Source organism: Phyllobates terribilis, unplaced genomic scaffold (genome assembly GCF_046119375.1).
Source record: "Phyllobates terribilis strain yellow unplaced genomic scaffold, ASM4611937v1 Scaffold_10__3_contigs__length_209671492, whole genome shotgun sequence".
Taxonomy (NCBI): Eukaryota; Metazoa; Chordata; class Amphibia; order Anura; family Dendrobatidae; genus Phyllobates; species Phyllobates terribilis.
In genome coordinates this window covers 131,148,503-131,161,023 of record NW_027362770.1, presented here as the reverse complement: position 1 = coordinate 131,161,023, position 12,521 = coordinate 131,148,503, and the positions used below count along the sequence as shown (strand labels likewise).

The following is a 12,521-nucleotide window of genomic DNA, read 5'->3' as shown; positions in this document are numbered from 1 at the left end:
AAGAGTCAAGGCTAACCCAAGGACAACAAGGAAGGAGCTCCGGGAAGATCTCATGGCAGTGGGGACATTGGTTTCAGTCAATACCATAAGTAACGTACTCCACCGCAATGGTCTCCGTTCCAGACGAGCCCGTAAGGTACCTTTACTTTCAAAGCGTCATGTCAAGGCTCGTCTACAGTTTGCTCATGATCACTTGGAGGACTCTGAGACAGACTGGTTCAAGGTTCTATGGTCTGATGAGACCAAGATCGAGATCTTTGGTGCCAACCACACACGTGACGTTTGGAGACTGGATGGCACTGCATACGACCCCAAGAATACCATCCCTACAGTCAAGCATGGTGGTGGCAGCATCATGCTGTGGGGCTGTTTCTCTGCCAAGGGGCCTGGCCATCTGGTCGGCATCCATGGGAAGATGGATAGCACGGCCTACCTGGAGGTTCTGGCCAAGAACCTCCGCTCCTCCATCAAGGATCTTAAGATGGGTCGTAATTTCATCTTCCAACAAGACAACGACCCAAAGTACACAGCCAAGAAAACCAAGGCCTGGTTCAATAGGGAAAAAGTCAAGGTGTTGGAGTGGCCTAGTCAGTCTCCTGACCTTAACCCAATTGAAAACTTGTGGAAGGAGCTCAAGAATAAAGTCCACATGAGACACCCAAAAAACCTAGATAACTTGGAGAAGATCTGCATGGAGGAGTGGGCCAAGATAACTCCACAGACCTGTGCCGGCCTGATCAGGTCTTATAAAAGACGATTATTAGCTGTAATTGCAAACAAGGGTTATTCCACAAAATATTAAACATAGGGGTTGTATAATAATTGACCCACACTTTTATGTTTAAAATTTAATAAAATTCAACTGAGCAACATAACTTTTTGGTTTGTAAGATTTATGCTTCTGTTCATAAAACCTACTCTCGTTTGCAGTTTGAAGGCTCTAACTTATTTGCATCTTATCAAACCAGCTAAATCTGCAGGGGGTTGAATACTACTTGTAGGCACTGTATATAACTTAAATCTTTGGATTATTATTCACAGGTGGAGATTACCATTCCCATTTTCAATGTGATTCAGCAAATGCAGTAGTACTCCACAATCAGGTTTGTTCTTTTTTGTATACCTACGGTAGTTGGAATGAATTGTGCACTCTGACCTTCTATGCTTACACTGAAAAAGCCTAAAATGGTGCTACATGGCTGTCCCCCCTCTTTTATACTGGCTGTAATAGTCCAGCCTGATTTGCTGGGCTAAACCATATGATGTGATAGCTGCAGGGAATTCAAGGGGTTGTCCACTACTTTAGACTACCCCCCCCCCCCCAATGTATCCCCCCGGGGCCCCTAAGACTTTTTGTAAATACCTTCTGTTGCTCATAATGCCTGTGAGTGGTGCTATCACTGGCCGCTCACAGGTATGACATGACCCCGCGCTGATGTCGCGACAAGTGAGGAGTGACTCAGCGCTGGGGCCCCTGCGGTGGCTGCTGGGTTGTGGGCGGGGTTATTCCCCACAACACACCCAGCATCCACCACACGCTTTCCCAATGAATGAGGACAGGGAGAGCGCTCGGTGGATTCCGGGTGTGACGCGGGAGGAGTAACCCCGCCCACAGCCTGGCATCCACTGTGGAACCAAGAAGAAAAAGACCCCCGTCTGCTGTCAGCACTTGTCGTGACATCAGCGGATGTCAGAACTGGCTGCAGCCGGGGGTCACGTGATGCCTGTGAGCAGCCAGTGATAGCGCCACTCACAGGCATTATCTGCAACAGAAGGTAATTACAAAAAGTCTTTGGGGCCCCGTGGGGATACATTGGGGCAGGGGGTAGTCTAAAGTAGTGCACAACTTATTTAAGGAGAAGCCTCTGAGACTTCAGCAGTGTGTGAAATGGTGGAGACCCTTTTTTTTTTTTTTTTTGCGATCCTCGCAAATCAAATTGCAGGGTATTCAAATTTGTGGGGACCTGTGACTTTCAGGAAAATCATCTCAAAATTGATCCTCTGATGATCGATCTATAGTTTTACCCTTTTCTTTCAAGTTGCAAACAAATAAATTCTGTTCCGTTTTTTGTTTAATTCAGTTTGAGAATTAACGAACATCATCCTTCTGTTCCAAAGTCTGTGTTGGCATCACAGCTCATCTTGATTCAATTGAATTGGTCTAAGTTGCAATACCAGGCACAGCCTGTGGACAGGAGTGGCGCTGTTATTTGGAAAAAAAAAAATAGACCCCTTTCTCTAGTGCAATACAATACATAGCTGTTATCATTATATGTGTAATAAAATAACATGGATTTAGGATTTGTAATAAAACAAATGCAAAAATATATTATATTCTATCTCTCTATTTGCAGTATACGTCATGTGTCCTGAATAAAAATGCTGTAGATACCATTCCTATAGATGCAATATTAATTACTGCCACGTCACCGCACATTCCTATAGATGTGGATGTAAAGTGTAATGGTGCGTGGGAACAACACAGGAATGTTGCATTTCTTTACCATAATGGGGCAGAAATTTCTCTGCTTTTGGGCAATTAACTTAGCAGTGAAAAATGCTGCTCGGAAACAATTTGGTACCTGTCTATTGTAAGGTATCAATCAGGGTCGCCATGGTAACAACATCCTGTCTTCCTGGGGACCAACTCTGAAGCTGTTGTTACCATAGCGATCCATCAGCCCGTACGGAGAACAGGGTCACTGTCCATGCGGATAGTTCTGAGGTGCCTTTGTCACACCCCTGTCATCTCACTTATTGAACGTTCTCCAATATTCAGGATTTTTTCAAAAAGTGGAAGGAAGGAGGAAGAACAAGCTAAGGAGGGGGGCAGATGTTTGGGAAGCAGTTTCCTTGGCAACAGAGTTAGGGCGTTTCAGAGGGTGGTTGCTATGGAGATGTGGATGCTGACGACGGCTGGTAAGGTTGGGAGGACAGATCGGCTTCATGCTTATCTGCAGGCTTGTCAGTCAGAGCCCCTGCCTTCTTCATCTTCAAGATAGCAGCAGGGACCCAGCAGAACAAGCGTGAGCTACAGTGCCGAGCAGGCAGCGCATAAGGCAGGAGCGGGGTCAGGAGACAGAGTCAGAATACAGGCGTACGCTGTATCAGACCCTGTACACTGAAAGGTGACCGTGAGGGAAAGAAAAAGGATCATTCCAGGTGTAGATACCAAATTGTACGGAAACTTTCATACCTTACATATCGGCGGAGCACCTGCCAAAGTGACTTCGGTGTAGGAAGACGTATACCAAGAAGACGAAGAAGAGGACGACAGGCTTAGTCAGTGACAAGAGGGGGAGTATAGTGACATCGAAACACTTCCAAGCAACAGAAAAGGAGATAAACCCTTGTCATCCAACAAGAAGATTTTACTTGGCCGTCATCCACCTGTGACATCTCCATCCGACTACTCAATATCTCAATATCTTCGGGTCCCTGCGGCGTGATTACAGCATGGCTACCATCACCTGCACACGCTTCAGCGAGGAGTACCAAATGTTTGAGGAGCTGGGAAAGTAAGTCTTATATTCTAATATTGTTGTCCATGTCTCAAAGGCACATACAGATGTGTCCTTCCTTACTTTTCCTCCTTGTCTTCAGATATACAGATGTGTCCTTCCTTACCTTTCCTCCTTGACTTAAGATATACAGATGTATCCTTCCATACATTTCCTCCTTTGCTCTAGACATACAGATGTGTCCTTCCTTGCCTTCCATCCTTGACATGAGATATATACATGTGTTCTTCCTACATTTCCTCCTTGACTTAAGATATACAGATGTATCCTTCCATACATTTCCTCCTTTGCTCTAGACATACAGATGTGTCCTTCCTTGTCTTCCATCCTTGACATGAGATATATACATGTGTTCTTCCTACATTTCCTCCTTGACTTAAGATATACAGGTATACTTCCATACTTTACCTCCTTTGCTCTACACATACAGATGTGTCCTTCCTTACCTTTCCTCCTTGACTTGAGATATATATCTATCCTTCCATACATTTCCTCCACGGCTCTAGACGTACAGATGTGTTCTTCTTTACCTTTCCTTTTGGGCTCTAGACTTACGGATGCGTCTTTCATTACCTGCCCTCTTTGGCTCTAGACATACAGATGTGTCCTTCATTGCCTGTCCTCCTTGGTTCTAGACATACAGATGTATCCGTCTTTATTGTTCCTCCTTGGCTTGAGATATTCCTCGATGAGTGGCGAGAGTAGAATAGCTATGAAAATACTTTTTGGTTACTCTGTCAGGTGTTATGAGTTTTTTTTTTTACCTTAGAAGTGGTCATGTCACCCCACTCTTCTTCAGATATCTCAAGCCTAGGGTAAGGTAAGGAATGACATCTGAAGGTAAGCATAGGGGTGATTGAGAGCTAAGGAATGAAATCAAGAGATTTGTTCTTGGAAGGGTTAGGATCCTGGAAAGTTTGTTGTGTCTTGGTCTTGGACCAAGAAATATCTATTGCTAGAAAAGATCTTCATCGCAAGGTGATGATATCACTTACAATGGTTTAGGGTGACTTATAGGACAAACTGGTTCTTCAAGTCCTTCCCTGGGACTATAATCAAAAATGGTGTCCAAACGTGAGATATCTACAGAGTTCTCGTCTTGTTTAGTATTACCTAGATTAATGTCTTCCGTAGGTTTCGGATGCTTCATGTCAGATGTAACCTTTAGTTAGCCTTGGCATATGGATGTATGGGCTCGGAGGTTGTAAACCTTTCATGTAAGCTAATTTAACAAAATCAATCTAGTCATAAATCAATAGCAGTGACTGCTATCTGGTAATATCCTCCTGGGTCATCTTGAACAGGTCCTTTTTAGGAAAAGTGACATATGGCTGCTAGGTTACACTGGGAATAGGAGCAGTTTACAAAAATCAAGAGCATCTAACACCTTCCAATTGGCATGGAGTCAGAAAAGTCATGCCATGCGATAGTCGTAAAGAGTGCTGTTGATTACTGATATGGTGTCGGCAATCACAGCCACAGTCAAGGGAAATTCAGCTGATCCTGATCCATATTGGATTAATTCTGCGTATTGAATCAGATACAGATCCGGCATCTGATGTGAAGCCTGATTGGAATAATTATATTATAATTGATAAGCGGTTCCTACAACTATAGACTGGTACCATGCCTGCATGTGGTGTCCAGGTATCATACACTATATTATTGCAATGCTTAGAACCAAGATGAGGGGGGACATAATAAGGATTATATAGGAGCATTATTGCGCCTGCTGTTTTATGCCGCCTGCTGGTTGCTAATTTATGGATCGCTTTGGCTACATATAGATGTTGCATGAATTGCAAAACAGCAACATATTGCGGAGCGCTGTTCATTTCATTATGGATGGAGCAAAGACATTTGACTACTTCTTTTCCGTGCCATTATGAGACACATTACGGTATCACAATAAGCGCTGCCAGAAGACAAAATTGTCAAAGCTACACCAGCTAACTCGGCTTTTCTGCCTGTGAATATTTTCCTCCGTATGTGCATCCACATGAAACCCTGAGATCCACTAATGTTTTTTTTTCCCCCATCCCTATGCATTTTTAAAGCAACAGGGATCCTGTTGCATTTAGCATCTTCACTGCCGGAGAGGTCACTTGTATGTGGGCGTTATGATAATTGGCTCCGGCAATGCTGTGTTGAGCAATTTGAGATTGGAAGGGTTAAACTCACAGTGAAAAAGCCAGAATCTGAAAAGGATATAGGCGGAAAACTGAATTTGATCCAACCCCCCCCCCCATCTCCCCCTGGCCACCTCGAATGGATGTTCCTGACAGCTTTTTCCCACCCACTGCAGTGTAATGACATCCAGCATGGAGAGGCTTAATGGGGGACCCCATGCTGTTCTGTAGCAGCCCCCAGAGGTTTTTACATAGAGCTGAAGTGTGCTTTGCAGGGAAATCTATAGGACTATTTCCTATTTCATGGTATCAAAAAATGGCATGGAGAAGCTTGAAAGTTTTGGCCCCCTTGTGTGGCTTTATTTGCATTAAATTGGACACCCGCTCTGTTGAAAGGTGAAGTACAGATTTCATTTGTCTGGTGGAGGGAAAAAGAAAATTGTCCCAGCGTGGGTCCATTGAACAAACTGTACTTCAACTACTGTGCTGTTTATAAAGTGTCCATGCCCTCGACAACATCTCACAAAAAAACACTCAAAATCAGACTTTGAATAAGGACTATAAGGCTATTTTTCATCCATGTTTATTTTGTTTTAGCTAGTTCCGTAAAGCGCCATGTAAATGCCATCTGATAAATGGTTGATCATCCACATCAGGGAGTTTTATCCCTAATTTATTGTACAAATACAGCTACAAAATTGAGTAAATACTGCAAAAATAACTATATTAAAATACGCCAACCTAAGGACAAAAATATGTTGTATGTTCAATTTGAATGATTTTATGGCAACCAGACTTACAGAGATGACTCACGATCTCTCCCTACATATGTATCAGCTGTGATAGAGAAGGGGACTGGCTTTTCTATTAAAATTAACAAATCATCCAGCCTCCTTCACACATATCCTTGATCTTGTGCTAACACAGGAAACACTACAATGTACTGGACACACACCGGAATATGACCTACCGGAGTACCGAGCTTGTAGTTAAGGAGTGGAGCACCTATACAAAGCCGCTAGTCTTCTGGGAAGGCATTTCATGAGACTTTGGAAATGGGGTTACTATCATGCTACGCCGGTGACGCCCATGTTCTGCGTCACCATGCTGCCACAAGTGATCTGCTGGAAGAGCTTGGAGCTACAGATATACAGGGAGGTTTGGTACTAATAGGGGAGAGCATGTATGGTTGTATACATTATGGTGCCTCTTGGTGGTGCAAGTGACCTACTGGACAATTGGACCAGAGGCCAATTCCACTATTAATAAGCATGGCATACTTCGAGTCTGAAAAGTATAAACTTCTCAGTAGGGAGATACAGTTGGGGAAATGTGATCGTGGATTTTGAAAGCTGGTATGGTGAGGGAACTTCTAAAATACCCAGGACAACTTGCCGGCTGGAGGCCACTTGTGGCCGGTGAAGTAAGTCTATGCCGTCCTCATTATCCTTTGGCACCACCATATTTGGGTGCTTCTCTTTGTTCAGTCCTACTGAAAGGAAATTATGTTTGTGCATGAATTCATGTTTTTTTTAAGGGATGTAAAATAATCGAGCTGCTATAATATATGGCCATCTTGACTCCTTTTACCTGGACTGTCAAATCAGCAGGGGATGCCCATTCTTCATTACAGAAAGTCTCAGAAATGAACCACCCACCTACAGCAGGATCCTACCTACCCATAGTAATGTTAGCACCAACATAATTAGGGCTTCTCTCTGTTGAGTCCTACAGAGAGGAAATTATGTTTGTGCATGAATACATATTTTTTTATGAGGGATGTAAAACAATCGAGCTTCTCTAATATATGGCCATCTTGACTCTTTTTACCTGGACTGTCAAATCAGCAGAGGATTCCCATTCTTCATTACAGAAAGTCCCAGAAATGAACCACCCACCTACATATGAATCCTACCTACCCATTATAAATATAGGTTTCAGCCCAGGAGAGGAATCACATTAGGTTAGGTTCCCAGCAAAGAGGAGTGCCTTGTCGTGGCAGCTGGGCATATATGAATTGGCTAATTTATGCGCTAAGTATCTTTGTTTCGTCCTATTTTCTAGAGCAGTAATACAATTCCAAATTCATATATTTCATGCTTGCGCTACAGAGTGCTACTTTATTTGTTAGTTATATATGGAGATGGCTACTCTTAGTATGAACCTGTTCATACCCACTCTCTGTAGGGAAGTGACGGTCAATCTTTGATATTTGTATGTTTAAATATTTATGGCATATACTGTCAGATCGGAATGTCTCTATAAGCTTTAATTTGGCACTAGGGAGTGGTTTAATGTAACGATGTGGCTCTTAGACCAAAAAAGTATTGTGTACCCCCCCACCTAAAGGGAAATGTTGATGCTATTTTACCATGCAAAACCAAGCTATCATGGGGAAGACTGGAGAGGAGGGCTAGGTAGGCAAAACATTTAGGAAAAATCGCTGACCCGACTGGGATGACACATTTAAGGGGCTACGATTGAGTAACACCACCCTACATATTCCTCCAAAGTTCCTCATGCAGACTCTTGACTTTGCACCTAGTGATTTCAAACTTGGATGTGACTGATTGCCCATGGAAATTTGTCTCATGACACTTCAGATGACCAACTCTTTTGCTAACATTGCTTCCCTATTCCGCTAAGCATTGAGTGTCTGATCTTCTGATAAAAGTCTGTAGTCACTATGTGTGAATGCAGATTTTTGAATCCTAATAGCGTGTGGTGCGTGCTGTCAGGATTCACGAGCATTGCCAGTGACATTGGTGTGGTCACGTACTGCCTAGACCTGCTCGACTTCTCTGGATTGACTTGTATGGAGCAAGGCTGAGCACAACTAGCATGAATGAGGCTGGAATTATGCAAATCTTATATTTGTGGTCACATAGAGTGACTGCAGACATTATAAGAAGACAGGAAAACCCCTTTTAATGAAAGGAGTGTTGGAGCAAGACGTGCTTAACTAAATAAGAAGCACATGAATCTGATGCATCTTTCAGCTGCCATACATGTTCACCAGTTTTATTGAAAGGAGTGCTGGAGTAAGAAGTGCCGAATTAAGATGCTGGTGTTCATAGTTTATGCCAATTTGTGGTGTAAATTATGATAAATTTGTTGGGTGCGCTTGGTCACACCCAAGCCCTACCCGCTTTGTCAAAAGTGTGTAGAGCCGGCAGGGACTGGTGGAAAAACATAAAAAGTCGATATGTTTTTGTATAAATTCAAGCTACGCAAAAATTTACAACATTTCCAGCAGTTTTACATCAGAATTCTGGCAAAAATCCAATGACGAATTGGCCATAACTCCTTCAGTATACAGAGCTGCTGATCTGTCAGATTGTGTTACTGCTGCTTCATTGCCTTTTTTGAAGTTTGGCAAACTGACAACTACAACTAGTAGAAAAATTGTCAGCCTCTATCAGTGCCACTTTAGGTATGCAATAAGGTTAGGACAGAGCCACATCATAGGTCAGAGTTCTTCAGTGCAATTGGGTGTGAACTGAACGTTTGGTCATTAGGACAATGCCCAAGGGTGAATGCTGAAGATAAGCCACAATTCCCAATCCATATACATCATTTAAAGTGCAACAAAAAAAGTAATAAATTCTGCTTAAATGCATTAACCTAACTTAAATGTACTCTAACAATGGTGGATGAGGAGGGATAAAAGGAATGGGGTATAGTTACAACCACTTTACACAAACCAATCTGCCTCGATTTGCTCATCATTCAGAACAAGAATTTTATACATTTACATAAATATTTATGTTATTTTCTTCTAAAAAAAAGTTTCTAAGCTTTTTGGAAAACAACTGACTGTTCCTACTGTGACTAGCTCCTGAGGTAGACTACTCCACAGATTATTAATTCTCATAGAAAGGAAGCTTTGTCTCCTCTGGAGATTGAACCTTTTTTTCTAGATGGAGGAAGTGTCTCCGTGTCTTTTGAGTAGGTTTTACATGAAACAAACTTTTGACTATCTTTTTTTTTGCTGTATGGGCTATTTATGCACTTATACAAGTTAATCATGTAATACAAGTACTTTGAGATCCTTCTCTATAAGTGACTCTACTATTTTTACTTCCCATAGAGCATATGATGCTTATTAGTACCCATGCCTTATTAATACCTCCCCTGCCAAGTGAATGCTCAAGCACTCAGTTTTCCCAAAGCAGCATGTAACTTATGAGCATCTTCCATAGTCTGCAATATATTCTACATAGACTACATAGAGTGGCATGTAAAAGTTTTGGCACCCCGGAACAAAATTACTATTATTGTGAACAGTTAAACAAGTTGAAGATTAAATGATCCCTAAAAGGCCTAAAGTTAAAGATGACACATTTCCTTTTTATTTTAGGAAAAAAAGATATATATATTTTCATGTTTTACATTTTAAAAATTACAAAAAGGAAAATGGGCTGCTGCAAAAGTTTGGGCATCCTGCATGGTTAGTAAATAGCACAGCACCCCCTTTTGAAAGTATCACAGCTTGTAAGTGCTTTTTATAGCCAGTATTTTATAGTCTTTTAATTCTTGTTTGAGGAATTTTCATCTATTCTTCCTGGGAAAATTCTTCCAAATCTGTGAGATTCCTGGGTCCTCTTGCATGCACTGCTATTTTGAGATCTAGCCACAGATTTTCAATGATGTTCAGATCAGGGGGCTGTGAGGGCCATTGTAAAACCTTCAGCTTGCACCTTTTGATGTAGTCTATTCTGGATTTTGACATGTGTTTAGGATCATTATCCATTTGTAGAAGCCATCCTCTTTTCAATTAATTTCAGCTTTTTTACAGCTGGTGTTATGTTTGTATCAAGAATTTGTTGAAATTTCATTGAATCCATTCTTCCCGCTACCCGTGAAATGTTCCCCATGCCATTCGCTTCAACACAACCCCAAAGCATGATTGATCCACCCTCATGCTTAATGGTTGACGAGATGTTCTTTTCCGGAAATTTTGTGCCCTTTTTTTCTCCACACATACCTTCGATCATTGTAGCCAATGAGTTCTATTTTAACCTCATTGGTCCACAGAACTTGTTTCCATTCTTGTTTAAATATTCTTTTGCATACTTCTGACGCTAAATTTTATTATGAGGACACAGGAGAAGTTTTCTTCTCATGACTCTTCCATGAAATCCATTTATGTGCAGGTGTCTCTGAACAGTAGAACAATGTACCACAACTCCAGAGTCTGCTAAATCTTTCTGAAGGTATTTTGCAGTCAAGCGGGGGTTCTGATTTGCCTCTCTAGCAATCCTACGAGCAGGTCTCACTGAAATTTTGCTTGATCTTCCAGACCTTATATTGACCTCCACTGTTCCTGTTAACTGCCATTTCTTAATTACATTTTGAACTGAGGAAAGGGCAACCTGAAAATGCTTTGCTATCTTATCGTCTTCTCCTGCTTTGTAGGCTTCCATCATTTTCATTTTCAGAGTGCTAGGCAGTTGCTTAGAAGAACCCATGGCTGCTGTTCTTTGGCACAAGGTTAGAGGAGGCTGGGTTTTTATAAAGCTGGTAAATTTGCATCACCTGGCCTTTTCTAATGGTGATAGTGAAGCGCTTGCATGATCAGAGATAAGTTTATCAATATACTCTGTACTTATTTGGCTTTATTGTCTATACATGATCTATGTTAGGAAAATCACTGTATTAGAATAGGCAGTCACCTTTTCCTGCTTTAACTCACACAATCAGGGCTTTGCAGGGACAGACAGGGACAGCCGCCGTGGAGCGGGGGCGCCAAAAAATTGATCCTAGGGTGCCAACCCCAGAGTCAGGCAGGATCTTTGAAAGGCTTAGTAGGGTGATTATAAGTCCACCCTTCACGATGATAATCCTCTACTGGGGAAGTGTTATGCCAAGAGTGTGCAAAGCAATCATCAAGGCAAAAGGTGGCAACTTTGAAGAACCTAGAATGTAAGACATATTTTCAGTTGTTTCACACATTTTTGTATTTAATTCCACATGTGTTAATTCATAGTTTTGATGCCTTCAGTGTGAATGTATAATTTTCATAGTCATGAAAATACAGAAAAATCTTTAAATGAGAAGGTGTGTCCAAACTTTTGGTCTGTACTGTATATATTTGCCTAAAATACAAATGAAATGTGTTATCTTTAACTTTAGGCTTTTTAGAGATCATTTCATCTTCAACTTGCTTAACTGTTCATAATAACAGTAATTTTGACCAGGGGTGCCCAAACTTTTACATGCCACTGTATATTTCACCATGTAATGTATAGCAAATGTGAATATCAGATATGACCATATATCATCTCAACTATCCATGCCAGTCTCTTAGTTGTCATAATTGTAAGGGAAGAAGTTTAGTTAAATTTTTGAAATCATCATATTATAGCACCTTCAGACATGCTGCAGAAACTGGAGCAGCAGGGAGCTGGGAAAGGTCATTTTGTGTGCAGGGGACATACTATGGGGCCATCATATTGTGTGCAAGTGGATGTGGGACCATCAACTGTATTTGGGGTGATCACACTGTATGGAGGCCTGGGGGGGGGCATTATACTGTATGGAGAGCTGTTTTGACCCTATTATACTGTTTGGAGGACTGTGTTGGGGCCATTATACTGTGCGGGGCCTTTAACTTATGTGTGAGGGTTGTGTTTAGGCCATTATATTTTGTCGGTCCTTTACATTGTGTGGAGGCTGTATGGGGGCCATTATACTTTGTGGAGGAATGTTGGGACCATTATACTATACTTTGGTGAGGGCTGTGTGGGGGCTATTTTACTTTGTGTGGGCCTTTATACTGTTTTTAAAGATGTGTGGAGGCCAATATACTGTGTGGATGACTGTGTGAGGCCACTATAATGTGTTGAGGGCCTGTGGGGGCCTCATACTG

General features: G+C 41.8%; 1 protein-coding gene across 3 annotated transcripts in view; it reads left to right on the top strand.

Annotated features, from left to right (window-relative positions):
• Window positions 1-2,668: 2,668 nt before the first annotated feature.
• CAMK2A (calcium/calmodulin dependent protein kinase II alpha) overlaps window positions 2,669-12,521 on the top strand; it is a 319,535-nt gene continuing 309,682 nt past the window's right edge. For 2 of the 3 annotated variants that reach the window (XM_073649790.1, XM_073649791.1), the window contains exon 1: window positions 2,670-3,518. In XM_073649790.1, coding sequence (XP_073505891.1) covers window positions 3,457-3,518 — 62 coding nt within the window. In that variant the 5' untranslated portion in view covers window positions 2,670-3,456. Of the gene's footprint in view, window positions 3,519-12,521 lie in introns of all 3 variants that reach the window. The other variant, XM_073649789.1, reaches the window with a different exon arrangement.